The 14,379-nt window shown below is 61.8% G+C and overlaps 1 protein-coding gene across 1 annotated transcript in view; it reads left to right on the forward strand.

Moving 5' to 3' along the window:
• CCDC85C (coiled-coil domain containing 85C) overlaps window positions 1–14,379 on the forward strand; it is a 73,972-nt gene that overhangs the window by 52,627 nt on the left and 6,966 nt on the right. Inside the window, exon 2 of the mRNA XM_040641444.1 lies at window positions 4,980–5,053. Within this exon, the coding sequence (XP_040497378.1) occupies window positions 4,980–5,053 (74 nt within the window). The remainder of the gene's footprint in view (window positions 1–4,979; window positions 5,054–14,379) is intronic.

Below are 14,379 nucleotides of genomic sequence, written 5' to 3' on the forward strand. Positions count from 1 at the left end.
CCCCCCCCCCCCCCCCCAGCAGGATGTGCTCCTGGTAGGTCTCTAGGCTTTTCCTGAGCGAGAGCCTACGATGTGCCTCGTGCGGAGTTGGCGAGGAGGGTGTCCAGGGCTGGTTGGATGTGACTTCCTCCGGCTCCCAAGTTTTTACCATTTGGACTAAAGGTGAGGCCGAGGCCACACTGCCCACCTGGGGAGGATATCAGGCCGGGTGGTCCGGGGGGGGAGATGTGACCTGGATCCAGACCCAGTCTCTGAGAAGGCGGGTGGACTGGTGGTCTGCACTCACGAGGGGAGCTTGCAGACCCGCAGGCTCCGTGAGTCCCTCCCATCTGCAGGCTGCATGGCTCTCCACCCTCCCCGGGGAACACAGGATCCGCAGGGAGGCTGAAGCTAGGGCTGACCTTCTGGCCCTTGGAAGCAAGAATATTGCAGGCCCCGACCACTTGCCACCACCCCATCCCTCCTCCCCCAGATGGAAGCTGGCTTGTGGATCCTCCAGAATTGGTCCAGGGGGGCCTGGGGAAGGTCCGAGGGGACGCATCCGCCAGCCCATCCTGGGGTCCCTTCGGTAGTCACCTCCTTCATTTTCCCTGCAAGCAGCCAAGCCGGGAAATGACGCATGCCTCCCTTGGGGCCCTGTTCCTCACCACTGCAAACCCTGGGATTAATTTAATTACACGCTCATCTCCGAGAGGCTGGGGCTCAGAGGCGCCCAGCGGGATCACGAGTTGCCCACGGCTGCTGGGAAGGGTCACTCTCCCAGGGAGCCAAGCCCTCTGGGGCCTCCCACCCCTGCCCGAGAAGGCCCACCTTGCAGCCACTCTGCCCTGCCTCAGGACACCTGCTTGGACCCACAGGCGACCTGATGTCTGGTTCCTGGGCTCCTGGCAGGGAGTGGAGCTGAGCATGGCTGAGGAAGCTTCTCCAGGACGCTGGGAGGCAGCCTCGAATCCTCTTCAGCTCCGCGGGAATAGGCGGACTCGGGCTGTCCCTGGGCCTCGGGAAAGGCCCCCAGACCGGAGCCGGGAGAGCTCTGATGGCCCATCGTCCTGGCCACCCTTCTGCTTCCTTGGGGTCGGTGGGTGGCTCTGTACCGTGCCCGTGCGGTGATTTAATGCTTCTCCTTTTCTATAAAAGAAAGATTTTTCCCTATTTTGGAAGTAGATTATTTGAAAATTAACAAGAAAGGTGTGAATAAAGAAAAACTCCCTTGTTCCTCACGTGAGCAGCACGTGCCTCCTTCCGGAATTCACGTCAACGTGCAGATATTTTTAAACATTGAGAGCAGCTCTCCATCTCATTTTGTGTCCAGTTCTTTGCACCGGCTTGTAAAGGTTTTTGTGTCGTGTTGTCGAGAAGAGAACCCCTCCCCAAACATCCTTTGAATGCCAAGGCATGCTCCTCTGCTACTCTTGGGCTGAGAGTTATTTCCATTTCTGGCCACGCTGCTACACCGTCTTTATAATTAGAATTCATTCCTCAGGATAGATTCCATTGGAAGCACCGGGGGATTTAAAATATTTCAAGGCCTCCCCTCTTACGTGGAAATAGGAAGGAAAAGCCCACCGAAGCCTGGTGGTCTGGAGTGACCTTTGCTCTCTGTAGCTGCTTGGGGTTTGGGGCACACGGAAACGGGCGGGTTGAGCAGGGACAGCGACGTGGCCCATGTCCACGTGTGGCCTGTGAGGGAGGACAGCCGGCCCGGGGGCCCTGAGGTCTGGTCCTGGAGGCAGTGGGTGGGCAGGGGGGCTGTTGTTGGGTCGTTTGCCCCCCCATAGCATTGCCTCTGTCCCTTCTCCTGGCGCTGGCCCTGCCCCCACTGTACTCTCCTCACTGCCGTCCTGGGGAGCGGGGCGGACCCTGCTGTGGCTGAGGGATCAGCTTGCTCAGACGGGACCGCGGTGTGTCGGGCCCGCCCGCTGCCCAGCGAGGGCGCTGAGGCTGTTGGCACATCTGCTGACTCCATCCTGGTCCACAACTGACTACAGTCTGACCAAGAAAGGAAATGCTGGGAGCTCCCGGTTGACCCCAGAGAAATTGGCAGAGGGAGCTAGAACTGTCCCCATACCAGGAAACTGGGGGCAGGGGCAGTGGCCCCCCTACCTATGGTTCGGTGGCCTGGCTGTGCACAGGTGATGGGTCCTCTCCTGACTTGGGGGCTGTGCCTGGCAGCGCGGGCACACGGTGGGGGCTGCGGTGACCGGGGTGGGGGCTGCAGCTTGTCGATGTGCCCGACGATTGGGCAGTCGTGGCGCGTCCCGGGGAGAGGCTGGCACAAGAACCATGTCTTCTTTCTGGGACCTGTGCCAGCTGCTCTCGACGTCGTGGTGCTGTCAGCCCCACTCAGAGCAGCCAGACGCTTGGGGTCCTGAGCACTGACCCGCGGGGGGAGCTGGATGGTGGGGAGAGGGTCTGGCAGGCTGGGCCCTGGGCTCCCCAGCTCACCCGCCAGCAGGTGGGGGACACTGTTCCTCTTGGCCTCCTCATCGGGGGAGTGGGGCGGATGCCTGCTTGACCCTCGCCAGGTGGGTAGTGGGTCTTCCCTCCCCCGCCAGCCCCACCCAGGGGGAGACCACGCATGGGTCAGCTGGTTATTTGGGTCTCCTGGTCTTAACGTGTGAGGATGAGACAGCTGGGAGGATCCTTGCAGTTTTTGCCCACTGTTTCCAGTTGGTGTTCCAGGGAACCCTTCCTGCTGATAGCACCCGGAGGACACAAAGAGGTGGGGAACCCAGGCTGCACCCCATCTCTCTCCCAATGCCCGGAAGGGCCTGGCACATCCTGAGCCCTGAGGCCTTTCCCATCAGGCCTATTTGCGTGGGAGTGATGTGGGAAGGGATGCGGGAAGTGTTTGTCAGTCCCGGCCGGTTGAGAGTGAACTGAGGCAGGGGGCAGGCACGGGCCGTGGACTGTAGTGACGGCCGGCTGACAAGGGTGTGAGGAAGGCCTTTGTATAACTGTGGCCACGAGGCTGGCCACAGTCACCTGCCCGGGCAGGTGGGACCTGCCCAGCGCCGGGCACACATGCAGGGTCCAAGTGGGGTGGCTCTTGGGGTCACCCGCCTGGCGTCCAGGTCCCCCCTCGCTGCTGCCCTGAGTTGTGCCATGAACAAGCCGCTTCACCTCTCAGGACCTTGATTTCCCGGCTGTCGAAGGGAGCTGTGCAGAGCTGCGGGCTCGGTGAGGTGGTGTGGGGAGCAGCTGCCCACTGCAGGGCCCCCCGGCCCAGCTGCCCGGGAGTTACCAGTGCCATCCCCGAGGCTGAGGGCGGCAGGCCTGGTGGGGAGAGGCCCTTCTCCCTCTCTAGAAGGCCAGGCATTCCTGAGAGCTGACTGGTGCTGACTCGGGGCGGGAGGAGCTGGTTGTGTAATTCCCCAGCAGCTAGTGGGTGGGCCCGGCCGCCCCCATTCCTGCCCCTGGCTGCGCTAATGCTCCTGGGCCTGGTCCGGGGCTGCGTGGGCAGAGCTCCCGAGGGTCCGTCCCCTGTGCTTGGAGAACAGAGTGCCCCGCCTCAGGCAGCTCCGAGGACAGAGGGGCACCTGTGTGTGAAAGCTGGGGTACCTGGGGTAGCCTCAGAGATGGCCTTGCCAATGGGCAGGAGTCTTGAGTCCCAGGCTGAGCCCCAGCCGGGGGAGGTTATGGCATTCTGGGGAGGGGGCCGCCGGTTGAGCACCAGTGGGGGAGGGGCATGACACCCGTGTCCCCGAGGGGCCGGGCTCCTTGGCGGGTGCCAGCTGTGTGCTGGGGGTGGGAAGATGCTTCATTTCCCCACCGTGGTGTGCTAGTCCAGTTTGTCCTCTGACAGCACCCAGTCCCCTTTTGCCCACCCCAGTGTGTTCGAAGTCCTCTGGGGTCCGACTCCCCAGGCTGCGGTGTAGAGAGTGGCTTTGGTCGAACGAAGGTCTGGTGATTTCTGAGCTAAAACGCTGGTGGTGTAACGGGTGGAGACTCTGTCCTGCCGGGGGCAGGTGGGTGCAAGTAGGGGGAGCAGTGACTGGCCCAGTGGACGGGGTGCAGGCCAGAGTCTGGGCTGCGTGAACTCTGGCAAGGGGCTCAGGTGGACGAGAGGCGCATAGCCTGTCCCTTACCCGGTGGCTGCAGACAGGCAGGGAGGTGCCCCTGGCCTCCGGCTTAGGACCTGACTTCCCACCTGCACGACTGCACTGGCCGAGATGGTTTGGTTCCCTTGCCTGTCCTGCCCTAGACTTCACTGCCCTGTGGTCCACATCTGTCTCCTGGCCCCTCTGCTCTCAGTGGCCCTCGGCCACCCCCTCGGTAGTCTCCCTCATTCCAGCCTGGCCTGGAGTGACAGTCCTTGCTGTTCTCCTCTGCCGGCTGAGCTGATCTCTTAGCCTGCTGCGGAGGCGGGACCGGGGCTTTGGGAGTTTGGGTGCTGGAATTTTGCCTGCCTTTCTGATGTGATTGTAAAACAGGTCAGTGTGGTGAGGGAGGGTGGATTTCAGGAGCCCTGCCGCATTCCGAAACTGGGGGGGGCGCATGGTTGGGGAGTGTGTCACTGGTTTGGCCTGGTACCCGGCTCCTGGCTGCCCTGGTCAGCAGAGTCCTTCAGGAATGATGGCATCTCACCTGCATCGTGTAACCCCCCCCCCCCAGCTGTGACTTGTTTAGAAGTTCCTGTGTGTTAGGCAGGGTGGAGCAGAAGAACCCGGGACGCTGACTCGGTATGCTCAGGAGACTCAGTTTCCCCGCTGTGCTGGGGAGGGGCTCCCTGGACCCTGTTCCCCGCTGTACGCTGCCCCCTGGCTGTGAGGGTCTCATCGGAGGGATGTGTGGGAGAACTTTCTGGACGTGAAGCATCAGAGGCTGAGGGAATAGGCACAGGGCAGGTGGTAAGGGAACCCCTCTCGTTTCTGCAGGTTCTGGAAACCCCGGCCCGGAGGCTTCAGTCAAGGGTTTGGGTCTCTCACTGGAGACTGAATCTGCCACAATTAACGTGCTCCCCACTTGTGTCCTTGCAGATCCCGCGTCCACCTACATCAGGCAGCTGGAGACCAAGGTGAGGCTCCTGGAGGGTGACAAGCCCCTCGCACAGGTAGGCTGGCTGGGGGCGACTGCGGGGGGCAGTGCCCACTGCGCTCTGAGGGTCAGCGTGAGCCCTGCCCCCGACCCCCCGGTCCAGGGCCCAGCTGTGTCCCGGCTTACCTGGGGCTCCCTTCCCCCTCACGCCCATAGCCGCCCACCCGCCCCACCGCCATCTGAGTCACCTCCTGGAACTTTGGGGTCACGGACCTGACCCTCACTGTGTGGCTTTTGGTGTGTCCCCCGGTGGTCTGTGAGCTCCTCGGGCCTGTCCCAGAGATGGTGTGGAATGCACAGTTGCTGAAGAAAGGGCTGCTTTGGCCCTCAGGCAGGCAGATCGAGGCCAGAGAAGGGCCTGGCACACCCCTATTCTCACCCACGCGGAAACCTCCCCGCTCCTGCCATGCTGATTCCTCTCCCATCTGGGGCGCACCCTCCACCCTCCTGGGCCTGGCCGGTGCCCACAGACAGATGAGGCTCTGTCTCATTCCCGGCATGTCCCCAGCACAGGGATGGCAGGTTAGAGGCTGGAGGATGAGCGCAGTGCAGGGGGGAGGCGGGGCAGGGTGACAGCCAGAGCAGGGGGATCAGGCTGCTGAGTGCGGCCGCAGCACAGACGGGTCGTGACAGTCAGGACGAGGACCTTCACTGCTGCGGCCGGGGCAGGGATGGGAGGCTGTGGTCAGCCCTGCACGGGGTCCTGGGGACCCCTGGCTTGGCCAACCCCTCCGGCCTCTCTCCCTTTCTTCCTTGTACCCATCCTTGGCTTAATCTCCCTTCCCCCTCCTCTGCCATACCCCCCCCCCCCATAAGTGGCGGCCAGAATGCCCAGAGCGTTTCTCTGGGAACCAACCCCAGGGAGGGCTCAGCTGCCTGGCCCCGTTGCTAGGCGACCAGCGGGCTTGGCGCCACTGTCCTGCTCAGAAGCCCGAGGCACCCTCTCTGCCCGCTGGGCGGCTGCTGGGAGGCTTACCACCCAGGCATGGAGGACAGTCCCCACCACTGCTGTCCCACGCCTCGCCCCTCCGTGGGCTGTGCGGGCAGTTCCCACACGGTTCACCCCCGACTCCTGCACCCCCACGGCCACCGCACCCATGTTCAGGTGTGGAGCCAGGCATCGAATTGCAAGGCTGGTTTGGTAACTTTATATGGTTTAAGGTCCTGTGTGGCAGAAGGGCTTGGCCACAAGGCGGGCTGGCTCCTTTGGCTCCTTGGGGCGGGAGGGAAGGGAGGGGCTGGGGTCTCACCTGGCTGGGGGCTTGGGCACCTTACATTGCACGTGGGCCTGGAGTGGGTTGGTGAGGAGGGTGTGTGGGCTGGGCTGCAGGAGCTGAGGCCGAAGTGATACCGGGAGGAATGGGGGTGGTGGGGCCGGCATTAAGGCTCGGGGGCCTTTGCTCTGGGGCAGGTGCCTGTCCTGCTTGCTGCAGCCACTGGACAGCAAAATGAAGGCCGGGACCACGGTCCGGATCCAGAGCCTCGGGTCAGTGGCCTTGTGAGTCTGTCCCAGTCCGACTGTTCTTTGTCTCATGGTTCCCCCAGAAAAGCAAGTTGAGCGCCCAAGCCCTGAATTCAGGATGCTGTTTGCCGTGTTGTTCTGTGGTCTAACCGGGCATTGCTTGTGGCCCCTTTTCCACAAAGACAGGAGTGCCCCCAGCCCCGTGGCCCCTCCTGTCCTGGGCCACATTGGGAAAATACACCCCCATTCCCAGTGGTGGACCTGGCCGTGGACTTGGGGGAAATGCTCACGTGCTCAGGTCACGGAGGGGTGGCCTCTCTACTCCTTCCTCCCTGGGGCACCGCTGGTGTCAGAAGGGTGGCCCCCCATAGCTTGCCCCGTGCCCAGCTGTGCAGAGGGGGAGGTTGTCAGGGGCCCTGTGTCTGGGCATCAGGGGGGTGGCAGCTCTCCGGGCAGTGGGTGCCTCTGCTCGGACCTGCTCCCAGGGGTCAGACCTGGGGGCCGGAGGCAGCAGCAGAAGGGCTCTGTCTTCCACCCGTGCCCACGCCTGGGCCGGGCCTGCTGGCCAGAGATGTCCATTAGATGGAGGGATGCAGACCCTTGCCGGGATGCAGGCTTGCTGGGATTTAGGGACAAGAATGCGCTTTTGCCTGGCTTACGGCCAGTAGCAGGCAAGTACTGGGAGCTCAACGTCTGGCACAAAGGGCTCCAAGTGTCTTATTTCTCTGGTGGAACTTTTCTTTCTCGCTGACTGAATGAAGCCTCGTGAAGCCAGGCTGCTGTGGCCGTGGTTGTGTGGGCTCGTGTGTGTCCTGGGGGGCGGGGCACGCAGGGCCCTTCCCCGCTCTCTTCCTCAGCAGCGACTCTGCTGGTGGGCAGAGCTCTTGCCGAGGATCTCCCAGTGAGCAGGTGTCAGGAGCACACCTAGCATCCCAAGAAGAGGGCAGCCCTGTGGTGCTGGGGCCTCAGCAACCTCCCTCCCCCCACCCCTCCCATGCATTGTGCACCTCGTCCGCTTCCTGCAGCAGAAGAGTTGGCCCTCAACCCACAGTCAGCAAAAGCACCCAGGAGCCGTTGGCATTGGCAGAATGTCTCCAGGGTCAGGGATGGGGCTCTTGCTGCCCCTGCCACCTGCTGGGATAAGGCCAAGCTCTTGAGGGTGGCTTGGCGGTGCTGGGTGCAGAGGAGGGCACCACTGTTTCGAGCCACACAGGAGAGATGAGAGAGAGAGAGACAGAGAGGGCCCCCCTGGCCTGGGGCAGCTCAGGGGGCACCACTCTGTTTGCTCACCTGGAAAATGGGCACTCACATACTCCGTGTGTAGCTGATGGCCCTAGGTGTGTGGGGGTGACCAGGCCCAGGCCCGACCACCTCCTTGTCCCAGCTGGCAGGAATCATGAGCATATGGGGCTGCTGCAGGCCCACGATGACAGTCCTGGGCTCATTTTAGGGGAGTCCAGGGAAGAAGGGGTTTACTTATTCTTCTTCCTCCTGGCCTCCAGCTCACACATGGCCTCCTACCGACAGCCTCCCCAACCACCCCCTGGGGGCTTGGCACTTAGTCTGAGCTCTCAGCCCTGTGAGCTGCTAGTTGTCGTGACCCCCCTTGGGGAGCCCGGCCCCCACGTCCGCTGGACTGTCAGCTACTCAGGGACTGTGCTGCTGGCTGTCCAGTGGTCACATCTGCCTCTCCAGCACTTAGCACGGCTGGACTAGGTGGACACATCTCGGGGAACCCCTAGCTGCCCCCCACCCATAGTCCTAGGCCCAGAGGGGAGGCTGGCTCTTGCCCAGAAAAAGGAAGTTCTGCTTAACAAGGCAGGGCTGTTTGCTTCATAAGGTAGTGAGTGTGTCATCTTTGGAAGTAATCAAGGGATGGATGACCACATTTGGAAATCTGGGAGAGGGAGAGATTCTTGCCGTGGGTGGGATTCTGGCCTGGGCCTCATTGGTCCCTAGCTTGTCAGACTTGATGATTCTGGCACTTAAGTGTTGTCACTGCAATCAGATTGCACAGAAATCCCCAGCTCTGCAAGGAGTGGAGAGCACCTGCCTTTTGCGAAAAGCGGGAGAGAGCAGGATTCATCTTTGAATCACCTTCAGGGGACATGGCTTTGGGGTTTGGGCCGGAGGGCGGAGAGCCTCTGTGGCCCCCACTTCCCACTGCCCCCACCCCTCCCCTCATGGCCTCTATTTAACTCCAAAATAGCTTTAATTAAAAATGTGCCAGCGTGTTCACAGAACTAAATTACTATATTGCAGTTCGTATTTTCTTTCTCGCGTTGGCTTTAAAATTTCATCAACACAGCTGCTTCCTCTGTGATGATTCATTTCGAGGGCCCCCCCCCGTTATTATTTTTCCTGGGGATTCTATGCCTGGCTGGGCTGGGGTGGGGGCGGCTGGCATTGACGCTGGGGCCTGGCTCTTGGTTCCCTCGGTTCACTCCCCTGCTGGGCTGATAAATGAAGCCTCCGTGTGCGCCCAGGAGCCGGCTTTACAAAAGAGCAAGAAGGCTTGACCCGATCTCACGCGGGGCAAGTGGGCCGCTGTGGAGGGAAGGGGAGAGGTGGCCGTGCAGGCCCGCCCCCCTCCTCCTCACCCCTGTGCCACACCACGCCACGCCGGGTCGCTCGAACGCTCAGGTTGGAAGAGACCCCAAGATTGACACCAAGGGCTGCTATGACAGAGCTTCCATGACAGAGTGTATTGTCTCGTGGTTCTGGGGGCCGTGGAGTCAACAGATGAACCCGGGGGGGGGCACAGTCCAACCGGCAGCCATGGTGTGGCGGGCCTGATGGTGGAAGGAAGTGGGTTTGGGTTCCCGAGGATCTGAGTTCCCATGACCCGTGCTCCAGCACTCCCCTGCGGTGAGGCTTTAGGCAAAATGCTTCTGTCCTGGTGCCTCGGTTTCCTGACGTGGAAGACGGGGGTGGTGGTGACGCCCAGTACAGAGTGTGCCATGCTGTGACCTGGGGGGTGCCCCGGGGCGGTGCCTGCCTGCCCGCCTCTCCCTTTCCCGGTCTTGGGGACCTGGGCCGTTTGAGGCCTGGCAGACTTGAGCCTGCCTCCCTTGGCTCGGGCCTGGCCCGTCCCTGAATGAACGGCTCCTCTTTGGCCCTTGTGTGTGTTTTGAACCATATAGGCTGGGGGACAGGGGAACAGTCTGCCACCGTCTCAGCCTGTGCTGGGACCTCAGTTCTGTGTTCTGAGTCCCCGAGGTGGACGTGTCATCCTGAGTGGCTGGTTCTGGGCCCAAGCCCTCCAGAGAAGCTGGCCTCCAATATTTCTGTGGTGGTGTCTTCGTGACATGTCGCCGGTCGTCAGGCCCTGAGCCTCCCTGCTCAGCCTGTTTGGTGTCTAGGGTTGGTGGTCACATCCTGCTCCCTCTGCTGTGAGTGGCGTGGTCCTGCATCTCCGGAGAGCTCTAATTATTTCATTAGCCGAACCTCAGAGCCGGTCCGGCCTCTCCCTCAGCCAGGGAGGAAACCTCTTCTTCCCAGCATCTGAGCAGATGGTCTGGCTAGCCACGTGGGCAGAAAGAGACTAGGAATGCCACCTCTGTCGCCTCTGTCCCCGAGGCTTAATCACTGTCCACTGTGAGCCACACGCTCGATGACAGTCAGTGCCAAGCCCCGGACTCTGGAGCCACAGGACCTGGTTCAAATCGCCAAAGTGTAGCCTTACCAGCTGGGTGGTGTTGGGCTAGGGACTTAACCTCTCTGTGCCTCAGTTTTCTCATCCGTCAAATGGGGACACCAGTGGTGCCTGCCCCGGGTTTAAAGAGCCGATCCCGCAGAGCACCGAGGACCAGGGTTGGTGCATTCATGGGCAGTGGTGAGAGTCGTGGGCCATCCAGCAGCTGGGCGACCTTCTTGACCCCAATTTACATGCAAGCAACAGAGACCTGGAAAGTTGAGGAGTTGCTCAGACTTACCCAGCCCGGGTGGGATTTGGATTTTGCAAGTCTGTGCCCAGCCCCCCAAGCCCCGCCACCTCCTCTTGCGGGGGATCCCGCGGCCTGTCCCTCGCTCACCTTACTGGAACAAGTATTGGCTTGTCGAGGGCACCTGTCATGGTTGATGGTCACTGTGGTGGTTGAGACCTGTCCGCCGCAGGCCACGTGGTCCCGGGCAGTACACACACCCCCACGTTTGAAAACTGGGATTTAGGGCCAGAAATTGCTTGGGGCGTAGGGATGCGGTGCCAGCTGCGGAGAAGTCATATTAGCCATGCACCAGCCCCACGTGGAACCTTTGCGGGCTACTATGAGCACATTAGGAAGAACCCTCTGGGCCCCCAGCCACGCAGCAGCTGCGTTTTCTTAATGGCCTGCAAATGAGTTCTCTGAACGTTAAAGTGGAAATGGGAGAAAGCCAGTCTGGTCAGTAGGTAGTAGCAGGATGCCCTTGTGAGCGGCCTCGCAGCGCCCCTTCCCTGCCTCTGCCCGCTGGTGCGCCGGGATCTTGGGGCGCCTCTGGGCTAGTGCAGCGGGCCGGCCTTTCGGGGCTGTGGGATTCCCATGTGAGCCCCAGGAGGGTTGGGTGTGGGCTGGTGCCGGTCAGTCCTTGTAGATGTGGGGGGGTTCTAAAACCGTGGGGGCTCTGGAGGTACCCGCCCTGGCCCAGCCGAAGTCCCGGCCGCTTGGGGCGATCGGGTGTCCAGGGGAGGGGGGCGGTGGGGGAGTCGCGGCTGGCGTCTGCTGGGTGACCCCGCTCCTCTTCCCTTCCAGCTGCCCCGCCCCTACGGCCGCCCCAGGAGCTGGCTTCAGGTAGAGTGGGCTGGCGGGACGCGTTTGCAGTGCTGTTTGGGGTGGGGGTGCTTTGAGTGCTGTGTGCTGCTCTGTGTGCTGTGGGAGCTGACCACCACCCAGGGGGCCCTGGTTCTGCCTTTTCCGAGCTTGCATTCATGGGCAGCTTCGCCAAATAAGAGAAGAGCCTGGAGACCGCGGCTCCCCGCGGCCCTTCTCACCCAGCTCTCCCAGCCTGTGTCCGGCGGTCTGAGTTGTATCCGGACACCCCTTACGTCAGTGCTCACCCCTGAGCCCCCACAACAGCGCCCGTGTCCCATGTTAGCTCTGCCTCCTTGTCGGGTGCACGCAGGAGGTCCTTCTGCGGCACGCGGTCCCTCGGCGACCCAAGCCCTTTGGGAGCAAGAAGGAGGGGTGAGACTAGCTGCCCAGAGTGAGCCCACCCACAGCTGCTGCCCAGACAAGAAGCCTCAAGTGGGCAGGTGGGCGGGGTCCTCCCTCTGTATCCTGCCTTTTCTGCTCCAGCACCCCTCTGACTGTGCTCCCCGGGGTCCCCTGGAGGGCGAGAGCTGGGGAACTCGGTGCAGGACCGCGGGGTTCCAGAGAGGCTGGGGTAGCCAGTGCACGGCAACTCGGAGCCGGGCAGTGGTGTGGTGACGGCCCCAGACAGAGGCTCCGTGTCCTTAAGTGGACTTGCGGGCCCTGTGGCCTCCTGAGTCTCTCCCTCCCGGCTGGAAGGGGCAAGTCTGTGTCTGCACCTGATGTTTCTTTTACTTTTAAGGATGTGGGAGTCCCGCCCACTCTGTGTGGCAGATCCTTTCTCCCTGTGTCCTGAGGGACCCACATTCGGGATTGGGGATGGGGCACATGTCCTCTCCCCGCTCCCTGCAGGTGCAGGCCCAGCCACCCCACAAGCCCCTTTCAGCTCCACTTCCCCTCAGTGATAAAAACCTAGGGATTTCATTCTTCCAGGGCACCAACAGGCGAATCCCAGGATTTTTAATTTGGATTTAAGTGCAATTATGGTCCCTCATTTTGATGCGTCATTAGTCACATCGCCCCTAATGAGAGATTGTGCGTTTTTCCTGCCAGCTTTGTGGGTCGCTAATAAAGTTCTGTGGACGTGCAAATATTTATAGATGATGGCTGAAGGCAGGGGTGGGAATTGCACGTGCTAATTTAAACCCTCCCCCCACCCCCTTGTACACACACGTCCTCCCAAGGAAATTATCTGGGGGGGGGGGTGGCGGGAGCAGGCAACACAAATGCGTGTTTTCGGTAACAACATGTGAGTTGCTTCTGAGCCCATTTGGTCCCGGGCCAGAGGAGCTGTGGAGGAGGTGAGACTCAGCCCAGAGGAGGATCTAGGCGGTGTGGGGAAGGACAGGGCAGCGTCCAGCTGTCCTGGTCCCGGGGCTGGCGGGAGAGCGCGGTGGCTCAAATCCCTGGCCAAATAAATGTCTGTGTGTGAGCTGGGCTGAGCCTTAGCCCTGGCCCCTTTCTCCAGCCTAGCCAGGCAGGTGGGGGGTGTTCCCGCAGAATGGGGTCGGAGGGCGCCGCGAGGGCCTGGTGGCAAGGGGTGTAGCTGCCCCGTGTCACCGGGTTTAGAATGCGCTCTCTGTCGGAGAAGAGTTTGTAACTGTCACGGACGCCTGGCCAGGAAGGTAACTGCCTCTGAGTGAAGCTGGGTTGATGCCCCCGCTCACCGTGGGCGAGTCAGGGAGGCACAGGTGCCCTGGTGGGGGGGGTCCCCCGTGGTGGGGAGTGAGGGTCGGCACTGTGGCTTCTGTCTTTTTGGTGCCTGGTGACAGGGGGGCTACACTACATCGGACCTCTGGCTGGACCAGGGAGGACTAACCTGGCTCTGGTTAAGGGTTGGCCATAATTGGAGGTGTGGCGGTCCCATTTTAAGGGTTCCTGGGGACGTCCTGCCATACTTCAGGGGCCACCATGGGAGGGTGGGTCCTCACTTCTGTCCCCTCTGTGCCTCTTGGTGACTTTTGTTTACACTCAGGTCCTCCCGGAGGCTATGGGAATAGTTCCCGCTCCGGCTGGGGTGCCTGGGTGGGGGGTGGTAAGCAGACGAGGGGTCGCTTGGACCTGCTTTCTGATGTTTGCTCTTGCGCCTGGCACGGGGCACCTGCCTTCAGAGTGTTCACTCCAGTCCCCCAGACGCTTACAGGGTGCCGCTCTGCCCCCTCAGCCGGCCCCTGAGACTGATGGGGGCGGGAGAGCAGAACACAGGGAGTTGGTGAGGCTGGAGAGCCGTGAGAAGGGGGGTCTGCGTCCAGCAGTTGGCAGGAGCGGAGCAGGCTGTGTGTGGGTCCCTCCCGGACCAGCGGGGCAGGGGGGCTGTGTGCAGAGGGAGGGACCTCCAGGCGTAGTTGCTGTGCTGTCTTGCTCACCCCCCGCCCTTGTCTGGGGACTTAGGGGACATTCTACTGTCTTTTATCTGCCCTCAGTTCCTTTGAAGTAGAAGAGGATGTCTGGGCCAGAAACACCCCCCTGGGCTCTGAGTGACGGGCCCAAAAGGCCACGGCTCCTTCTCAGAGGGCCTGTGTTGGATTAAGCGTGACCCCTGGGTCCCCTCCCTCTGCAGATCCCAGTCCCCAGCTCCCAGTATCTGAGGGCATTTGCTTTGCCCTGAGGGAAGTCACCTAAGGCCAAAAAGTGTCCGTCCATCCATTCCTTGATTCCCTCCCTCCCGCACCTCCCCCTCCCTCCTTCCTAAGCAGGCACTGGTTCCTGTGGCCTAAGAGGGGAGAGACGCAGGGCCCACATTTGGGAGCTCCTGTCGGACGGCAGAGGCTGAGGGCAGCCTGAGCACCGCACAGGGACGGGCTCACTCGTGGGAGGTGGGAGGACCCCAGGGGCTGGAGAGAGTGTTCCCCAGGCCAGGCGCGGGGACCCCAGTGCCGGATGCTGGAGCAGAGGAAGAAGGGTGGGGAGCGGGAGTACCCCATACTCATTTACTCATTTATTCTCTTCAAGAAACGTTGATAAAGCACGCACTGGGGAGCAAAACGGAAGCCCCCCGGCCTCGTGGAGCCCGCACGTGATGGCAGTGAGGACTGAGAAAGCAGGGAGAGGGGAGGGAGGGTGCAGCCCACTGCCGAGGGCGGGGGGGGGGGG

Source organism: Ursus maritimus, unplaced genomic scaffold, assembly GCF_017311325.1.
Source record: "Ursus maritimus isolate PB19 unplaced genomic scaffold, ASM1731132v1 scaffold_25, whole genome shotgun sequence".
Classification (NCBI taxonomy): Eukaryota; Metazoa; Chordata; class Mammalia; order Carnivora; family Ursidae; genus Ursus; species Ursus maritimus.